Source organism: Lissotriton helveticus, chromosome 9, assembly GCF_964261635.1.
Source record: "Lissotriton helveticus chromosome 9, aLisHel1.1, whole genome shotgun sequence".
NCBI classification, from domain to species: Eukaryota; Metazoa; Chordata; class Amphibia; order Caudata; family Salamandridae; genus Lissotriton; species Lissotriton helveticus.
The window spans coordinates 1,141,389,966-1,141,407,100 of record NC_136070.1 but is presented as its reverse complement, the minus strand read 5'-3'; the positions used below and the strand labels follow the sequence as shown (position 1 = coordinate 1,141,407,100).

At 42.5% G+C, this 17,135-nt stretch overlaps 1 protein-coding gene across 4 annotated transcripts in view; it reads right to left on the bottom strand.

Annotated features, from left to right (window-relative positions):
* Window positions 1-17,135, bottom strand: part of ARHGEF3 (Rho guanine nucleotide exchange factor 3) — an 800,814-nt gene that overhangs the window by 42,154 nt on the left and 741,525 nt on the right. For all 4 annotated transcript variants that reach the window (XM_078661575.1, XM_078661576.1, XM_078661577.1 and 1 more), the window contains one exon: window positions 2,635-2,892. In XM_078661575.1, coding sequence (XP_078517701.1) covers window positions 2,635-2,892 — 258 coding nt within the window. The remainder of the gene's footprint in view (window positions 1-2,634; window positions 2,893-17,135) is intronic.

Below are 17,135 nucleotides of genomic sequence, written 5' to 3'. Positions count from 1 at the left end.
CTCCCATCCCAGACTTGGGTTCTCGAGTCATATTTTTAAATGTAATGGGGGGGGGGGGTCATGTCATCACCTCCTAGGCTCGGTGCTCTGTGGTGGTCCCCTCTCTCGCTCAGCTGTGGTAGAATGGAGCACATTTGCCCTTATTTCGTCATTTGGACCTTTTCTTGCCCCAGAGCTCTAGCCCTCGGGCTCTCCCACCAATGTTTGGGGAAAAACAACAAATTGCTCCTGCTGATATTTTGGATTTGATTGTTCTAGTTTTTAACTGAAACAATTTTGACTTTAGTGAGTCACAATTTCTGTTTTGATTTTATCTTTTGATGTGCAGACCACACAGGAGGTTTGGAATGACAAGGAATAGCCAGGCACTCCACCCCTCCCAAGTGTGATAACTGGTGTAATTAACAGACAGAAGCACCCTTCGACCCACCGCTCCCACAGAGACATTCAAGAAATCTATGACTGCAACATGCGCTCTGGAGTTGAAAAAAATGCCTAGCATCCAAAAATAACTGATTGTAGTGATACAGAAGAGGTAATACTTGGGAAATAATCCACATGCCTATCTTCAATATGTTGACTGAAGAACAGTGTTACAGGCAGTCAGTGTAAAAACATTCTGCTTCGCTGAAATACATGTGGTTTGTAAGGCTGACAAATCAAGGATGAGGGATTTAGATTAAATATGTCCACCAACAACTTTCTAAATGTAAAAAAAAATAAACATCTACATCAGCTGTGAATAGTGCCTCTATTTCTCAGCCAATTCTTTTTTAATTACCCGCAGTTCTCCAGTAGAAATGTCCAACATGTGTGCAAAAATGCAGCTTGCACTGCACTATTAATAAAACAGGCGAAAGATATTCCAAGGCCAGTCAGTGTTCCAGAAAACTCTGCCCAAGCCTGTTTCATACTCCACAGTCACTTATTTTCATTTATTGAATTGTTTTGTAAAGCGGTAGCTTGCAATGCGAGTCTTGATTCACACACAGTAAGGAACTGTTTCTACTATGTTTGAGGATCACATGGATGTCCAGATCCAAGAATCTCAATGTTTGTGGGACTTGGAAGTAGCACATTACATCACCCTCCATGACCTTGATAATAAAGGGTGGGTTCAAAATTGGTCTAGATTTTTCAGGTTCTATTGGGGTGGCCGCAGGTTTCTTTAGACTGGCATAATGATTACTCTATAATTGTACACTGTGGTTTTCATTTCACCCAAGTCACTTTGGTAACAGAAGTGCCTTCACATAAAGTTGAATGCCGAGGATAAACCATGGAGCATTTTTGATGATAGTTAGTTCTTTTTTTCAGATTGAAGTGAGCACAGCAGCTTCTTCAACAAAAACGTTTTTTCAAAACCGTATCAAAAAACAAGCACAGGCGATGCCAAAAGGCAGGCAGCCAATGCCAACCCTACTGGCTTTGTCAATGCTTGTTGCCATCAGTATATAAAACATGATACTGTGATGTGTTATAAATTAGTGATGGGCAGTAGGCATAAACAACCATGTATTAAAAGTAACTATATCTAATAACATCATTTTAAAACAAATCTACACCGATTGGAAGACCAGGCAACAGGGATGCAAGCAGCGACGTGTGATTAGAAAGTACTACTCATAGCTACGCTTAAATGATGTTAAGCAAAGTACTTTTGTAGCCTTTATAAATATATCCCAGCAAGCCCATAAGCACGAGAAATGTCAGTGCAGCAAACAGCCCAAGGCATCTTTTGTGTGAGTGGCCCTGCAATTGTCTCAATAGCCGTGGGTTTAAGCAGATAACAAGCTGCTTTGGAGATAACGTGTTGTGATGCCCCAGGGCTCTGACCCTGGTTTTATAAAGGGTAAACAGGGCGTGGACAGGCTTTTAGAGTGGGATCCACTGATATTTAAACCATGTTGGTCTATCACTCCTGGCTTGATAATAAATTGAGAGCGTCCACTGAATGAAAAACATATATCACCATTCAATAATAGATGGCTATTGAAGTATTGGGGCTCTGATCTTAACAAATATTTTTTGTAATTAATGTCCTTGCTTTCGGTATGGGCCCATGGCATCTTTGCCACACCACAGGGAGGGTGAAGCACAGAACAGACAGCAGACGGAAATACTAAGAAGCAAAATTGAGAAATAATAACAGGAAACAAGCTTTCTGAAGTTATGTACCAAGGCTAAAGCCATATATCCATTATTTCTGCATTTAAGGTAGGAGGGGAGAATGCACCTTTTCAAGGAGTGCTTTATCCACCTTCGATAAATATCAAATTATTTCGGGCTCTTTGACCACCCTAAAAAGCAAAGCCTTCCTCTGTACTTAATACAAAACTTCATTGTCCCTTCTCTTTTTTCTTATGTAAAGTACTCTGAGGATACTGCCACATATTAGGCACCCTCTGTTACTTCTCCATTTTGGGAAGGACGTGAAAACGCCCCTCTTCAAGGAACACCTGTTACAACTTTGATGAATGAGTATCAAGCTCCTTTAAGCTTCTACGCCAACCGTAGGCAAATAAGGTATACAATCCTAATTTGTCCTTTCCCTTCCACTATGCACAGTGCTCTGTTGCTTTCAAGTTATTTTTTAGGATTTGAGATACAAAGATCCACATACATACAACTCACCGCTTCCTCGAGGTGCTGCTGATCAGGATGGTCGTTCGCCGTGTGTCTCAGGATCTCCCTCAGCAGAAGCGGGTATTTCACTAGCCGGCTTCGTGGGATATCCAGAAAATTCCACAGGTCCAACTTGCGGCTAAACGGAGATTCTAGGCAGCGCTGTAGGAAGTCTTGTACCCGGTGATCCTGCTTCTTGTGATCCAGCAAGGCCTTGGCTGCCACCTGGTTACTGCAGTAGGTGTTGTAGGAGTTCAGACAAGGCAACTAGTAGAAATAAGAAGATGCAAGTTGTCTAAATGTCAACCAATCCACACCCACTCACACTCTTTATATTGCTTCACACCTGCAGCATTACATCTCATGCTATCAATCTTTAGCTGGGGTATTCTATAAATAAATGTATCAGATGGTCTTATTTTGGACAAAACAGAATCAGGCAAGCTAGATGGGTTGAACACAATCTGAGAAACTGTGATAAAGAACCCCCATTCCAACCCAGAAACCCCTGTTCCATAAACAATGCGTACAACAATCATTCGACCAGGCTCCATTTACAGCGCGGTTTAGCATGACATAAAGGTACAGAGGATTTAGTGAACATTTATTGACGCTTTTCGTGCGTCTTCTTTTCTCTTTGTAGATAGCCAAGGCATTCACAAACGGCCCTTTTCCCACAGTCTTCAAACACCTCGAGTCAGAGGCAACGTTAATTAGAAGCAGGTTTACCCTCCACAGAAGTTGGTCTTTCAATCTGTGCTTTTGTTTGAAGACCGAAAAAGCGGATAAACCAGTTTTTCCCCATGCCCTGATCTTCCCAAGCCCCGGGGCTACACTCCTGATGTTTCCAAGAGGCATGCTTTTTATGTCGTGCTGGCAGCCAGGTAGAACACATTATTTTGCAAAAGCAAATAGAATGTTCTGCAGTTTTCAATTTCTTTAAAATCAACCTATCGACTAAGTGATTGAAACTATGCTTTCTCTCAGCCCCTCCTGAACTTCATTAACTGTAACTGAGGCAGGCATAATTAAAGGTTCATCGCACTTAATGTTTGGGTCTAACTAGGGCAATGCTTGTGGGGCACAACATTAAAACAGCAAGGCATACAAAGCACAGTTTTAAGTATTACAGGGGCGATACCGAAATACATCAGAGACATGCATCTTTCTAAAGAACAATCATTTAGCTGTTAGGGAGAAATATGATTATGAATGTAGGTTGGTTTCTTGCAATGCATGCAGTATTAACTGAATCCTCTTTGTGATATTGAGTGGAAGCCGTGGGGTGGGAAAGAGAGAAGTAATCTGAGGGAAAGCTAACAGAGAAATACAGAGATTGAGACAGACAGACCAAGACCAAGAGAGAGAGGCAAGGGCTTGAGCAAGAGCCAAAAGCAAAGAAACAAGACATCCTTAGGAGGAGATTGAAAGGGGCGAGAGAGAGAGAGAGAGAGAGAGAGAGAGAGAGAGAGAGAGAGAGAGAGAGATAAGAAGATGGAGAATGGAGAGGAAATCAGGGTGAGAAAGAGAAAGGCACAGACAGCAAGAGAAAAAGAAAGAAAACTAGGCAGAGAGGGAGAGTGGTAGAAAGAAGGAATAGGCTTGTGAGAAGTTGCGCTGATAGAAAGAGAAAAAAAAGAGAGAGACAGAGAGTGAAAGAGAGAGATCAGAATTAGTGTGGCATTGAGAAAGCCTGGAAAATAACAGGATCCCAACATAACCGTGAATTTCCATTGTTACAGATTTACATATATCTAAAATTAACGAATTAAACCAAAACTGCCAGAACGAATGCTGCCTCATATTTACCACATACACTTTAGAGAAATAAATGTGTATTTTTTCAACACAAATTAACCAAAATGAGTTTAAAATGTCGATGTTTCCAGTTAAACTATTCAGGCATAAAGTACAGAATGTTTCAGACAGGAAATAGAGAACAGTAAAGAGCTAACAGGGGGAATAGTTTATGGAGCAGTCAGTATGCAAAGGCTTATTACTGGAGGATAAAGTCGGAGAGTGGTACGCCACCCAAAAGAAAGATCCCCTTTCCTGGGAGTCCAGACCCATAATGGGTCGTAGAACCAAGACTGAAGGAGTGGCAGCTTCCATTACATTCCCTAGAAGACAACACCGGAAGTAGTGGTAAGGAGGGAACTTCTCTTACCCGCAGATACATTTCTGTTGTTTGGGTGGAAACGGAGGTCGGGTGTTGCTAAGAAAACTCCTGCTACTTATCCAGTAGGATAGGGCAGTTCACACTGCGGCAAATGACTATGTTGGTCCGGCTTCTCCACATGGCCATCATGAAGTTCAACTCATACCTCTAGGCGAAGGTGGCGTATTGACTGTTACTAAGGGCCCAGCATCCTCTTCCTGTTGTTGGAAATAGCCAGTTTTTTGTGGGTGTTCACTCCAATGGGGTTTTAGGTTTAGACCATTAATGCCCCCATTAAACTTGAATTGAAAACGAAGTAGGTGTGTCTTCCCTTTCAATAAAAAATCACGATAGCATCCATTTTTGTTTGACATTCACTTTTTCTTTGAAGGTGAGTAATTACATATTCAGAAGTAGAGTATACTATTTAGTGTGTCATTTAGAGTTTGAGAACAGCCAACACGTGTTTCGCACCCTCGGGCTCATATGCCGGAGGCTTTTTCAAGGCTGTAAGGGTTGGAAAAATCAAAAGACTACAAGGTAGTTTAAATTTAAAACCACTATTCCAAAGTGACCATGTCTAACAAAAGTGGATGCTATCGTGATTATTATTCAAAGGGAAGACACTCCTACTTTGTGGCGTGCCGTACAATGGCAAGGTAGGAAAACATCTTCCTATTGCCATTGCAAATGTACGTCTTCTTCTTCACCACTACGACTGGGGCAGGTTTACACGCAATGTTAACTGCTAGAAAGATTCTTCTAAATAGAGTTGTGTAAAGGCTATCTGCTTCGCATCAGGGCCATCTGACTCTCACCTGTGAGTAATTACTACTGTTGAGTGCCTTCTATCTAGGTCAACAATGCTTATCGTAAATAATGTGATTGGTTTGACAGATGGAAGTTTTCCTGAAATTCATTAGTTGACATTTTAAAATGTATCCCCCATAGACAGACACCAGGTGGGACCAAGTGTTGGGAGCTAGCCAGATCACATGACAACTGAGTTCTGCAGTGCCAGTTCTGCATTCCAAACCATCCAGTCCATACACAGTAAACAGCCGTTAATCATAAATGAGTTGCCAACTGTCCTTGCCAGTTGATGCCTGCAGATTAATAAATAGATTAAATAACAGTGGTTCCTTCTGCACGTTCTATATGATTTCATTATGTGTAGATTAATCAATAGTTACCTGCAGGAAAACAGATGTCATAAGTGTAACAGGAAAAAGTAAATTGGGAACAATAACGTACAGAGTAATGTTAAATACCTCATTCTCTGTGTAAATTGATAGTTTCATAGAAATGTACATCAACAGATCAATTACTCTATACATTGTTCTATGCAGTTTGTTCCCAGTGAATTTATGACCAGTAGGTACTCGCTGATATATATGGACTCAGGTAGGGTGCCGTCTGAGGCGCCGTTACGCTGCATGTGAGCATGACATTTTAAAAAATACTTTCTTGTGCAGAGGCTGAATTCTATGTTTGGGGGCACCTGGGGCCTTAATATAATTTTTTGTTTACTTTTGGTGAAGCGCGGAGCATGTGTTCAAGCACACACTTCATTATACCTTTTGGTGGCCATCTTGGTGGTGCCGTGCGCTTGCTTGAGTTAGCGGTGCAGCTTTTCTGACAATCGGCCCTTCATAGACATTAGTGGCTTGGATGCAGCGGACTCAGGTAGGGTGTTGTCTGAGGCACATCTATGCTGCACCTGAGCGCAGCATTTTTAGAAATACTTTCTTGTGCTGAGGCTGAATTCTATGTTCAGGAAGGGACCATGGGCCTTTTAATAAAAAAAAATACTTCTGGTGAAGCGCAGAGTTTTTGTACAAGCGCCCGCTTCACTATACCTTTGGTGGTCATCTTGGTGGTGCTGTGTGCCCGCTCGAGTTAGCGGTGCAGCTTTTTGATCTTTGGCCTTTCATAGAGAGGGTGAGAAAGTGCCACTGGCGTGCCGAAAGTGTGCCTAAGGCAAGTCCATCTGTGACCGTTCATGTCCGGATGGAGCCAGAGGCCAGGAACCCTGCATCTCACCAGCAAGAAAGGCTTGTGTTCTCCCCCAAACAACTCCTAGCACTTCGGTTGACCTGTGGGACAACCTGTATGGTTTCTCTGGAGCCGCAGGGATACCCACTTAGCTGTACTAACTGTAATTTTTCTGCCAATTCTCAGGGCAATGGGTGCATGGTCTGCTTGGGAAGCACCACTTGTGTTTCATAACTTGCTTAGTAACAAATTAAGCACAACAAAGAGAACACCAACTGCACATATTTAATTTTTTTGTGGGAAAACGATCCAGACGCCATGTTTCTAACAAACATGGCTTCACAAGGCATCCTTACCAAACGTTATCGCTGCACTTCCCCCCAACTATGCCATTACCAAAAGGGATCGGCAAGGTAGGGCAGGAGTCACGATCACCACCATTTTTAAGAATAAATATCTGTGTAAAAAGCAGAAGCTCTCTATCCCAGAGAGCGAAACCTTGTTCTTTTCTTTAGGCCTGACCCATAAACTTACTGTATCAGGTGCGTTAATTTATTGGCTGTCAGGATACACGGGAAACTGGGGCTCACTGGTTCCGAACCTATTTGCCCCCTATATTTTGAAATGTGCGAACTTTACTCTTATAGAGGACTTGAACATTCATCTTGGATCTCCTTTCAGTAATCTGTCCATGAACTTTCAAGAATATCTGAGGGTGATAAATCTAGAAGATCTTATTAATTCTGCACCTACCCATGAGGCTGGCCACCTCCTCAACCCCATTTTGTTCAATCTCGAGGCCCTTACTACAGACCCCCCTGTGCCGTTATTGTGGTCAGACCATTTGGCTGTGCTTTTCTGCCTTAAGAACCAGACCACCCATCTTATTAATCCAGCCTCTGCTCTGGACAAATTCAGGAATGAGATTAGACATCTCCGATTCGGATCCCCAATTGTGCTGCACTGTACCTGATTTTAATCACACAGTGCACCTAGATCGACCTTTGGTTGATCAGTGGATTACGAATGCTCTGGAGGCTACTTTGCCAGCGACTGGGAGATGATCTCAGAGATTTCATCCCCGCCCCATGGTTCAGCGAAGCCTAGCGGCTGGAGAAAAAACACTGCAAGGGCTTAGAAAGAGAGTGGAGGAGGCCCTACTGCGAGGATCAGAAGGCTGTGTATAAAGTAGACATTAAAAAATACCATGGGCTTTGAAAGGCCGCTTGAGCGACGTTCTACTCGACAAAATCGCTAATGCCCAAACCATTGTTTAACGTGGTTAAGGAACTTTCGGAACCTAACAAAGTATCTCCTGTACCCTTGCTGTCTAAAAAGCTTTACAAAGAATTGGCCAACATCTTTGTTCAGAAGGTGGACGATATTCAGACTCTTTTCGCAAAGACTCTGCTAGCTGATGTTCAGGCTTTCGGGACCATCCCAGTATTGGTATTGGGAAAGGTAGCCCAGGAAGGGAGGAAAACCTGCCAACTGTGCTCCTGGATGCCCAGAAAATGGAGCAGATGTCCTTGCTGGATACTTTTTAATACCTGACCATACTGAGGTCAAGTAAATCAAACTCTCCACTCGATCTGCTCCATCCATCTAAATGCAGCCTGTAAGACCCGGAGATACTTAAAAAAGTAGTTGAAGTGCCCAACTACTCATTGAGAGAGGGTCGTATCCCAGAAGCCTGGAAACATGGGATGGTTCTACCGCTTTTAATAAAAGCCAAGCCTTGACCCCATTAATTGGTCAAGTTTTAGAACATCCTAGCAAAGATTCTGGAGAGGCATGCTAATTCACAGCTTACTATTTTTGTGGAAGATCACAATGGTCTGCACCCATCACAGCCAGGTTTACGGGTGGGACACAGTACCAAATCCACTCTCCCATGGGTCATGGAACATCTTAGACGGCTCCTGGATGAGGGTGACACAGGTGCACGGATTTTATTAGACCTCAGTGTGGCTTTCAAAACTGTGCCCTATTCCATCCTCCTGGAAAGGCTAACGTCATTGGCTCTGCAAGCTACTGCACTAGCCTAGATGTCCTTGTTTATTGAAGACCACTCATTTCAGGTCGTCTCAGGCAGTGCTTGATCAGATTTGCGTGCACTTGCTTGTGACGTTACCTAGGCCTCGGCGTTAAGTCCGATGCGCTTTAACATTATTGCATGCCCCTCGCGGAGGTGGATGAGAGCTGTGGCTTAGTTTTGTTGTCGTATGCAAACGACACATAGATCATCTTTGCTTTGTTGTCTGCACAAGGTAACAGCACCGGAACCCTGAATCTATGCCTATGCAGGATTTCCACATGGATGGGCGTAAACTCACTCAAGGTCAATGGCGAGAAGACTGAAGTTATGGTGCTGGGGAAAATCACCAATTATGGGGCCCTTAGAATTAGCCGGAGGCACTGGGTAGACTTCCAGACCTGTCATCCAAGGTAAATAACCTCAGCTTTTGGTTGGATGAGAAGCTTACTATGAAGCCGCAGGTCACCAAGGTAGCCTCTACCTGTTTCGTAGTTCTGAGGTGGGTAAAACGGATCATAGGCACGGTTTTCTGGATACTTTCTGCCCAGAAAACCGTGATTCATCCATTAATCCTGTCCAGATAGGGGCCGAGAAGGCAGTCATCTGACGCTAACAAGAAGTTCAAAATGCAGCAGCCAGGCCTCTTTTTCACCTTCCTAAGTATGCATCGGCATTGCATCCTCTTTGCAAGCTTCACTGGGTAAATGTAGACAGACGCTAATATTACATTCAAAATCTGGTGGCGCCTTACCAGTCCCTATGCATCCTTCGGTCATCTGTGTAAAGTGCCGAGAATTCGTCTAGCATGCATGGGGGGTGGGGGGGGAATCATTTTTGTACTTTGGCCTAAAAGCTTTGGAACGACCTTACGGAATCTCTGCAAAGCTGTTCTTCTCTCACGGTGTTTCGCATTGGATTGAAGACTTGGTTTTTAAAAACTAGGGTTTGCACTCACTCTATCTGGGTCGCTAACCGGGAAACCCCAAGGGGTAGCCATGCGCTTTATAAGACGCAATAATAATAATATCATGGATAAAGTAATATAAACATTTAAAAGGTGGTTGCTTAGCTTATATATTGGCATAGGTTCCATGGGAAACAAGACTGCCCCTTTATTGATTGCAGAGTAATAAGAGAAGTAAAATAGCGTCTCATTATTAGTTGAATGTATCTGGTGGTGACTAATCAGCATTCCATAATCCCTAGTCAAATCAATTTTAGACTAGCATTGGCAATGCCAATAGGTCTAGCTTATAAATGCACTGTCAAGCCAAGCCTAAATCTCCATGTATGTTAAAGACTGCCCTACTCCCATTTGTGCTACTGCCAGAGAAAAACACCGTAAATTATCGAGTGATCCTTAACACTTTAACGGCATTACAATGCAATGTGTGTACACCTGAACATTGAAACTCAGACAGCTGGATAAATAAACAAAATTATCATTTGTAGAGGGCAAACACTTTTTTGTGGAACCACACACTGTCTGCCCAATCAAAACATGTACTCCTGGCTCCCAACATGGGGGAGGAGCCAAAGCCCCTCTCTAGTGATGCTCACATAACTGTCTGGCGACAGCTGTGCTGTCAAGACAAACTATAAAAACCCACCACTATTAAGCTAGTTTTCTGTGTCAGATACCAGATCTTGTGTAATAGTCATTCAGTCAAAATACTTTGCATGGAATTATAAATGTTATCTTCACACCCAGACAATTGGAATAATCAAAAGAACGAGAGAAGGCCTAGCCACATGCTTGCGACTTAAATAGTCTGAAGAGAGCTGATAATGAGATGCAGACTCACAAAAACACGACCCTGTTGATCAATTCTGTTTTCTAGATGGTTGCACGGATAAACAGAAATTTACAGAGGTGATATCATTAATGTAAGTAAGACTTGTTTTTCTAAAGGCTACTAGTGGATACTGTATCTCGCTATTTTCGCTGTGTGCTTCCCGCTTTCCTTTACAGGTTATGTTCCCAATTCAACTTTTCCAGCTTCCACTTCCTGAGAGGGTCAGAGAGATCATACGATCTCATGGGACATGGCTATCTACAGCATCTCCACTTTTGGGTAAACCCCATAGTTCCATGTAACAATAGTATTGCTGGTTTAGTAGCCAGCCTTGGCACCTCTCCTCCGCGTTGAAACAATGGACCCATAGAAGAAGAAAAAAAGATGTCCCCTGGTACCACAAGTCACTCAGATTAGGGTACTGTGCCCTCCTTCCTCACCAAACACAATTGCAAGGATATATCCCCATAAACTCAAAGTTTGAAAAATTGTAATAATGATGTTAAGAATGGTAAAGTAAGTCTGATAAATACATGCAAATGAGACTCTCAGACATCTTTCTGCTTCACCACATAACTAAGCGTTGCCTCAGGTTTGCTGCATCAAGTCGGGACTACATTTCCATCTATAGTGTATTACTTTATGAACATAAAACAGCAGGTGCTCTGTTAGGCTCTGAACACTGACTGAAGACAAGGGTGATAGATTGTAGGCTGCTCACTTTGAGCCGATCCACAAATAACTCTTTCTAGACTCTTCTCTCCTCTATCCCACCTTGGATTACCCCAAACCTCATTTTAATTCGATAATCTCCCAAAACAATCCTTCTTAATTCTTCCCTCGCCTATTCCTCCTTTGACTCATCCCAAGCCTCATCGTACTACTATGATCTCCCCATAAATACTTTCTAGACTCTTCCCTCTTCTATCCCCCATTATCATTTTCAATACAACTAACAGTCACATGTCCACCACTCAAATGTCACTATACTAATCCAACACTAATTCTTTATGGGTTCCGGAGTAGTGTGCTACTTGCCAAAAAGCGCTTCGACGCCTCGTCAGAGGGTAGTAATCGCTATATAAATACAATTACAATACAATACAAGGCTTTCTTCCACGAGCAGGTGTAATTTGCCCCTAGAAGTTACGGTGTAAGTTATACCTACTCACAAAATCCTTGTGTATCAATCAAAAAGTTATTCAATTTTTCTTCCAGTTGCATCACCCGAGGGCTAAGTGAACCTTTCAGTCCCAGTACATGCCGCTGTCCGTCACTCCTGTTTAAAGGCAACAGCAGAGATTCAACACGCAAATCCTTAAATATACTGCCGGCCTTTTATGAAATATATGTGATGTATAAACGTAAACATGAAGCCACTTAACCACGCGCCACTTAATGGGCTCCCCTCTTCCTTTTGCCTTCATCCCCTGCCGGTAAAACTGCGTGGGCAACAGAAAAGGGCAGAGGGCCACAACAAATAAATGAATTATCAGTTATGGTTTGCAGCAGCTGGACAGGTTTCCCTTAAAGGCCAATGTTTGCCAGGTGGTCTACATGTCTGAGGCCGGGGTCGGCGGGGGTTAAAGTAAAAGAAACAGCTCTATTTCTTCTGTAAAAATGGCTGACAGTTCCAAATCCTCTGCATTCAACCAAACGCTAATGCGACCGGACTCCTTGTATCAGCAGCACTGTGTAAACACAGAGTCAAAAGGAAGACATGAAAGGCCTTCCTGCCCTGGCCAGTGTAACCTCCACTCACAACCCCTGCTGATGGCATCACTAAGACCTAAACAAACAAAAGGACGCTGACAGCTTCTGAGCCAGCAAAGACACGAAGAGGACAAAGGGCCTTCCAAAGATTCGATGTGAGCATTACTTTTAGCAACCAGCACCTCTTTATTTTTCTGACCCCCTTAGAAGATCTACTGTTTACGCTTCGCTGTCAGGTGTCGCTCACACGTGAAGGACCATTCAGTTTGCTGCCAAGTGCTAAAAGTGCGAAATCCTTGTTGCCCTATACCTTAGTACATCTTATTATGGCGTTTTATTTTAGGCATTTTATATCGTGAAAACATAGATCCTAAAAGCAGCGAAATACTTTAAAAAGACCATTTTATTGCATCAGTAACATCTCAACACTTAAAGTGATTTACATAGAACAGTACTGTAGGATTCAGTTGAAACCACATTGCAGAAACCTGGACATAATAAGGGTGTTATGAACATATACAGAGTAGGTGTGGCTTAACGGCTAGAGTGGCCGACTTTGAAGCTAGGGAACCAGGTTCCAGTCGGGCGGGAGGCTGTAATGCAACTTGTGCTCATGTAAAGCGCTGCAATACCTTTGGGTGTAGTTTGCACTATATAAAACTGCAAAAAACAAAAATGCTAAAACTGCACTCTCATGTACATGTGACATCGCTCATATTTACAGTGTGATGCACACAGTGATAAAGTGTTTTTTTCTTGTCATGTAATTGAATTGATGTCATAAGTAAACAAGTCCAAGTTTTTTGAGCTAACATTTTTAAGGTAGGCAAATTTAGTTTCTGAATATAAGTGTTATATGTGAAAAAGTTACTCTACACTGTTAATATGATGATTAATGCTAAACAAGTGTTTTTTCAGATGTCAAGATATTTTCTAGCCAAGTATTGAAGCTCTGCTAATACAAAGGTCTGCAGGTTCCAATGGTATTAACTTAGAAGCGAGACAACATTTTTCCCATCTCCATCAACTCCTCCTTGACAGACACATAAAATGGTAGAACGTGGCATCAAGTAATGAAAAAAACTACTTTACTCTTGCAGAGCCATGGTGTAATCGAACCTAAACACTTGTCAACAGTTAGTAAAACAAAGGGATCATTCCAGGGATCTCTGAAGTCCATCTGTCTATGACTTTCAAGATTACAAGTTAGGTGGCAAAAACCTAGTCAGAAATCTGCATGCAGGATTCAATTAGACAGCATCGCAAATGCAGTCCAGGTACGTTAACACCACACCAGTATGGCTTTTCACCCATGGAATGGGATGCAATGCAGGGATTGGTGTTTGTGTACCAAAAGCCTGAGGTTATTACCATACTTCAGCCAATTTACTCAGATAAACTACCCTCCCTCTTGTTGTGAAGTAAACTGTCACTAGGAAAAAACTAAACATCCTTGAATTGTTAATCACATCTCAATCACAGGAGTGTTTGTCCCTGTAGGGATATAAGGCACTTATAATGAGAGTCTATGCATTAAAAAAATCTCAATTAGACTCTGAGTCCTGCTTGACTCATTTCAGCACCAAAAACTGTCACTATAATGCTCAGTTTGAGAACTGTCGGCTCCGCGGATCCTCCGCGGAATGATATATACCATTTTTTTTAACCTTAATTTCTCCAAAATTACTGAACAGATTTACACTTTCTGGACCAAGATCTATTATTCTGCTAAATTTGGTGCAAATTCGTTCTGCACTTTGGGCAGTAGGTGTGTCTAAAGTTCATATGGAAAAATGAATGGGGAAAACTCGTTTTGGAACCCCTCCTTTTTCACGGCTCTTGCTTGACAGACCACCACGAGACGTTCCATGAGCAAACTAGTCAAAAAGTATCACTTTTTGGTAAAGTTTCAAGGATGTTTCGTAATAGCAGCAAAATATCAGGCCTGTAGCCAGGGTTCAGGTGGACTCTGATTTGCAGACATTCTGCATCTCATGAGACCGAAAGAAGGCAAGATTATGGAAGTCTATGGTCTGCTGTCTTTCCCGCCTCTCTCAGACCTCCACCGACCCAAGAGATGCAGGAGAATGCAAAATACCTTTATGCATGGGTCTACACAGATACGCGCTGATAGGGAATTCTAGGCTATGTTGACCAGTGACAGTTACAAAGCTACTGTCATCGTAGTGCCGGTTCTCTGCTCTCAGACTCACAACAGAGAGAGCTGCAGTTGCGGTTGTGGAAGAGACACTGCAGAAGGTAGTGGGATTTGCCATTTAAATAGCTATTCCATATTTGAAACATAAGTAAAGGTGGAGGAGGAAAATATCAAGGGAAGTTGGACAGAGTGGCAGGTCACCATGCATTGGGTTTGCTTTTAAATTATCAGAGTGGGCTGAGGGTGGCTCTTCGCGAGGGTGCTGCGGGAGTGTGGCAGGATACCAAATTAATTATGTGCTTTTGGAAATGTAGAGGGCAATAACAAGGGTGTTGAGGTGGGTGGTGGAATACCAGATAAATGCTATCTACAATTAAGATTCCCAGGTATCCTATTTTTTTTTACATTTTTTACTAATTGTTATGGGTAAATACAGACAGAAAACCATTTCCCTGTATGCATTCTTTTAAAATATAGATAAAGGTAAATTCTACATTTTTAATGGATTATCGAACTGTCAGTCATCACTACTGGGCCGATAGCTCATATTGACTGTTTAGGGAGTTATAAAAGGTAGAATGTTCGCTAGAGGAGGGTAAACTGCGGCAGATGTGCACATGAGCGTGCTAAAATGAGTGTACTTATATTTCATATATGGGTACTTAAAGGATTAAAAATCATCAGGCATTCATCTATCAGGATATTTTATCAATTAAATAGCTTCCAATGGAGAAGTGAATATGGGAAAGGGCATAAACCTGCAACTCTGATTTTCCATCTTGTGGTTGATTTAAAGCATTTTTGAGGTCGCAAACGGCCTGATTTGCATAATTGGGTCATTTGTGGCAGCAAAAATGCTTTTTCTATGCACAAAGCACAAATTGAGATTCGGTAACATTATTGAATCACCATTTGTGTTCAACGATTTTGTATTTGAAAGGGACGTGTTCAGGGTGTTCCTTTGAAATGCAGAATTGCATTAGTATGTACGAATGTTCTGTGACCGAATTACAGTCGCAAAACATTCATATTTTACTGACACCTCAAAGGAGGTGGTAACCATTCGCATATGAGAAATGGACCCCAATGGGCCCCTTTTCCTTTGTGAATGCTGAAACAAATATTACTTAAACGTTTCATTTATTTTTTAAAAAGCATCCCATTGTCCTTTAAGGAAAACAGGATGTCCCCCCTTCACCCCCCAAATAAAGATTGCTTTATTAAAAAGCAATCACAGACATAATGATCTGTCGATCCCAACGAACCTGTCGATCCCAACAGAGACCATCCCTGTGATTGCTGCATTTCCTAATAGGTCGCACTGCAACCTACCTAATCAATATTCATGAGGTAGGTCGATTTGCAACCCACTAGGAGTCGCTATTTGAACCTTGTACATTTTGTACATTAGGAATTGCGTTTTCCTAATTGTGATTCGGTAAGATTTGCAATTACAAGATCGCAATCCGTAAATTCTGGAAATATGTCCCCAAGTGACAACTTAAGCATCACTCTCATCTCTGATGTCACCTCGAACCCCGTGACGTTTCACTGGAATTTCTGTACATTTTACCTTATTTCCCAGCTGAAATGTGCAAAAAGTTTAACAGATTTTCACACATTCCCCTGCACTTTTGGACTGCCTCTGGCCATAATGTAAATATACCTTCTTGTGGATGAAACAATGCCGTTCTGTTGGACCAGGGCAGGAAATGTACTTCCCCCTCCACTCCGACTCTCAATTGAATGAATCCTTGAAGTACGACTGATTTGCCTTCCTGTTTTCCAAGATTCTATGAACAGGCGTGCTTTTTTTATGTCAAGAAAACAAATTAGTAGTTACTGGCGGATGCACACATCCCAAATCCAGGCCACAGCCCTGCCTGTCCCCCACTCTGCGTCCCTTTAATCTCCCATTATCCTGCGGGCGGAGTGCTATGGTAACCGTCCAGGCCTATAATCCAGCTTTCACACTTGATTTGCTTTTCTTGTTTCCTTGCAAGGCCTGAGTAACTTTTTCTCTGTTCTCCTTTCATGAACCGAGCTGGGCGGAGACATCAAAGCGAAGGAACACAACTGCTGCCACATGAATGTAAACATGGCTTCGTTTATAGACTTGACATGTGGGCTCAGGGGGGCACAGGCTGTCGGCGCTTCATCTCGCACCAGAAGCCGGTCCAAGACAGAAGGGTTTGTTTTATGGGTTTCAAGGCACTGCATTTACGTCTAGATGGCTGTTGAAAACCGGAAACACGCTAAACACAGCTCCTTAGTATGTGACCCCTTCCTCGTAGCCAACAGCACCATTGCATTCTGGTACTTAGAGTATCACCAGTAAAGTCAAAGTGTCAGCATCCAAACTGCTGTTGGCTAAAAGGCCTGAACTGGGTTGTCACATAGGATACGGGACGAAATGGAAACAAATAATTAATTGGGAGATATTGTTCCATGGACGAAGCCGCATTTCATAACGCCATTCCTGCATTTATTGTGGAAATGTTTTGTTTTCGGTCATATGCATTAGTCAGGTTAGTTCAATCGGGCATATTTACAAGCCCCTAACGCCACTGGAGTGTCACTTTTTTCTGACGCTCCAGTGGTGTTGCAACAGACCCTATATTTACAAGGTGGGGTTAAGCTTAGTGCCACCAT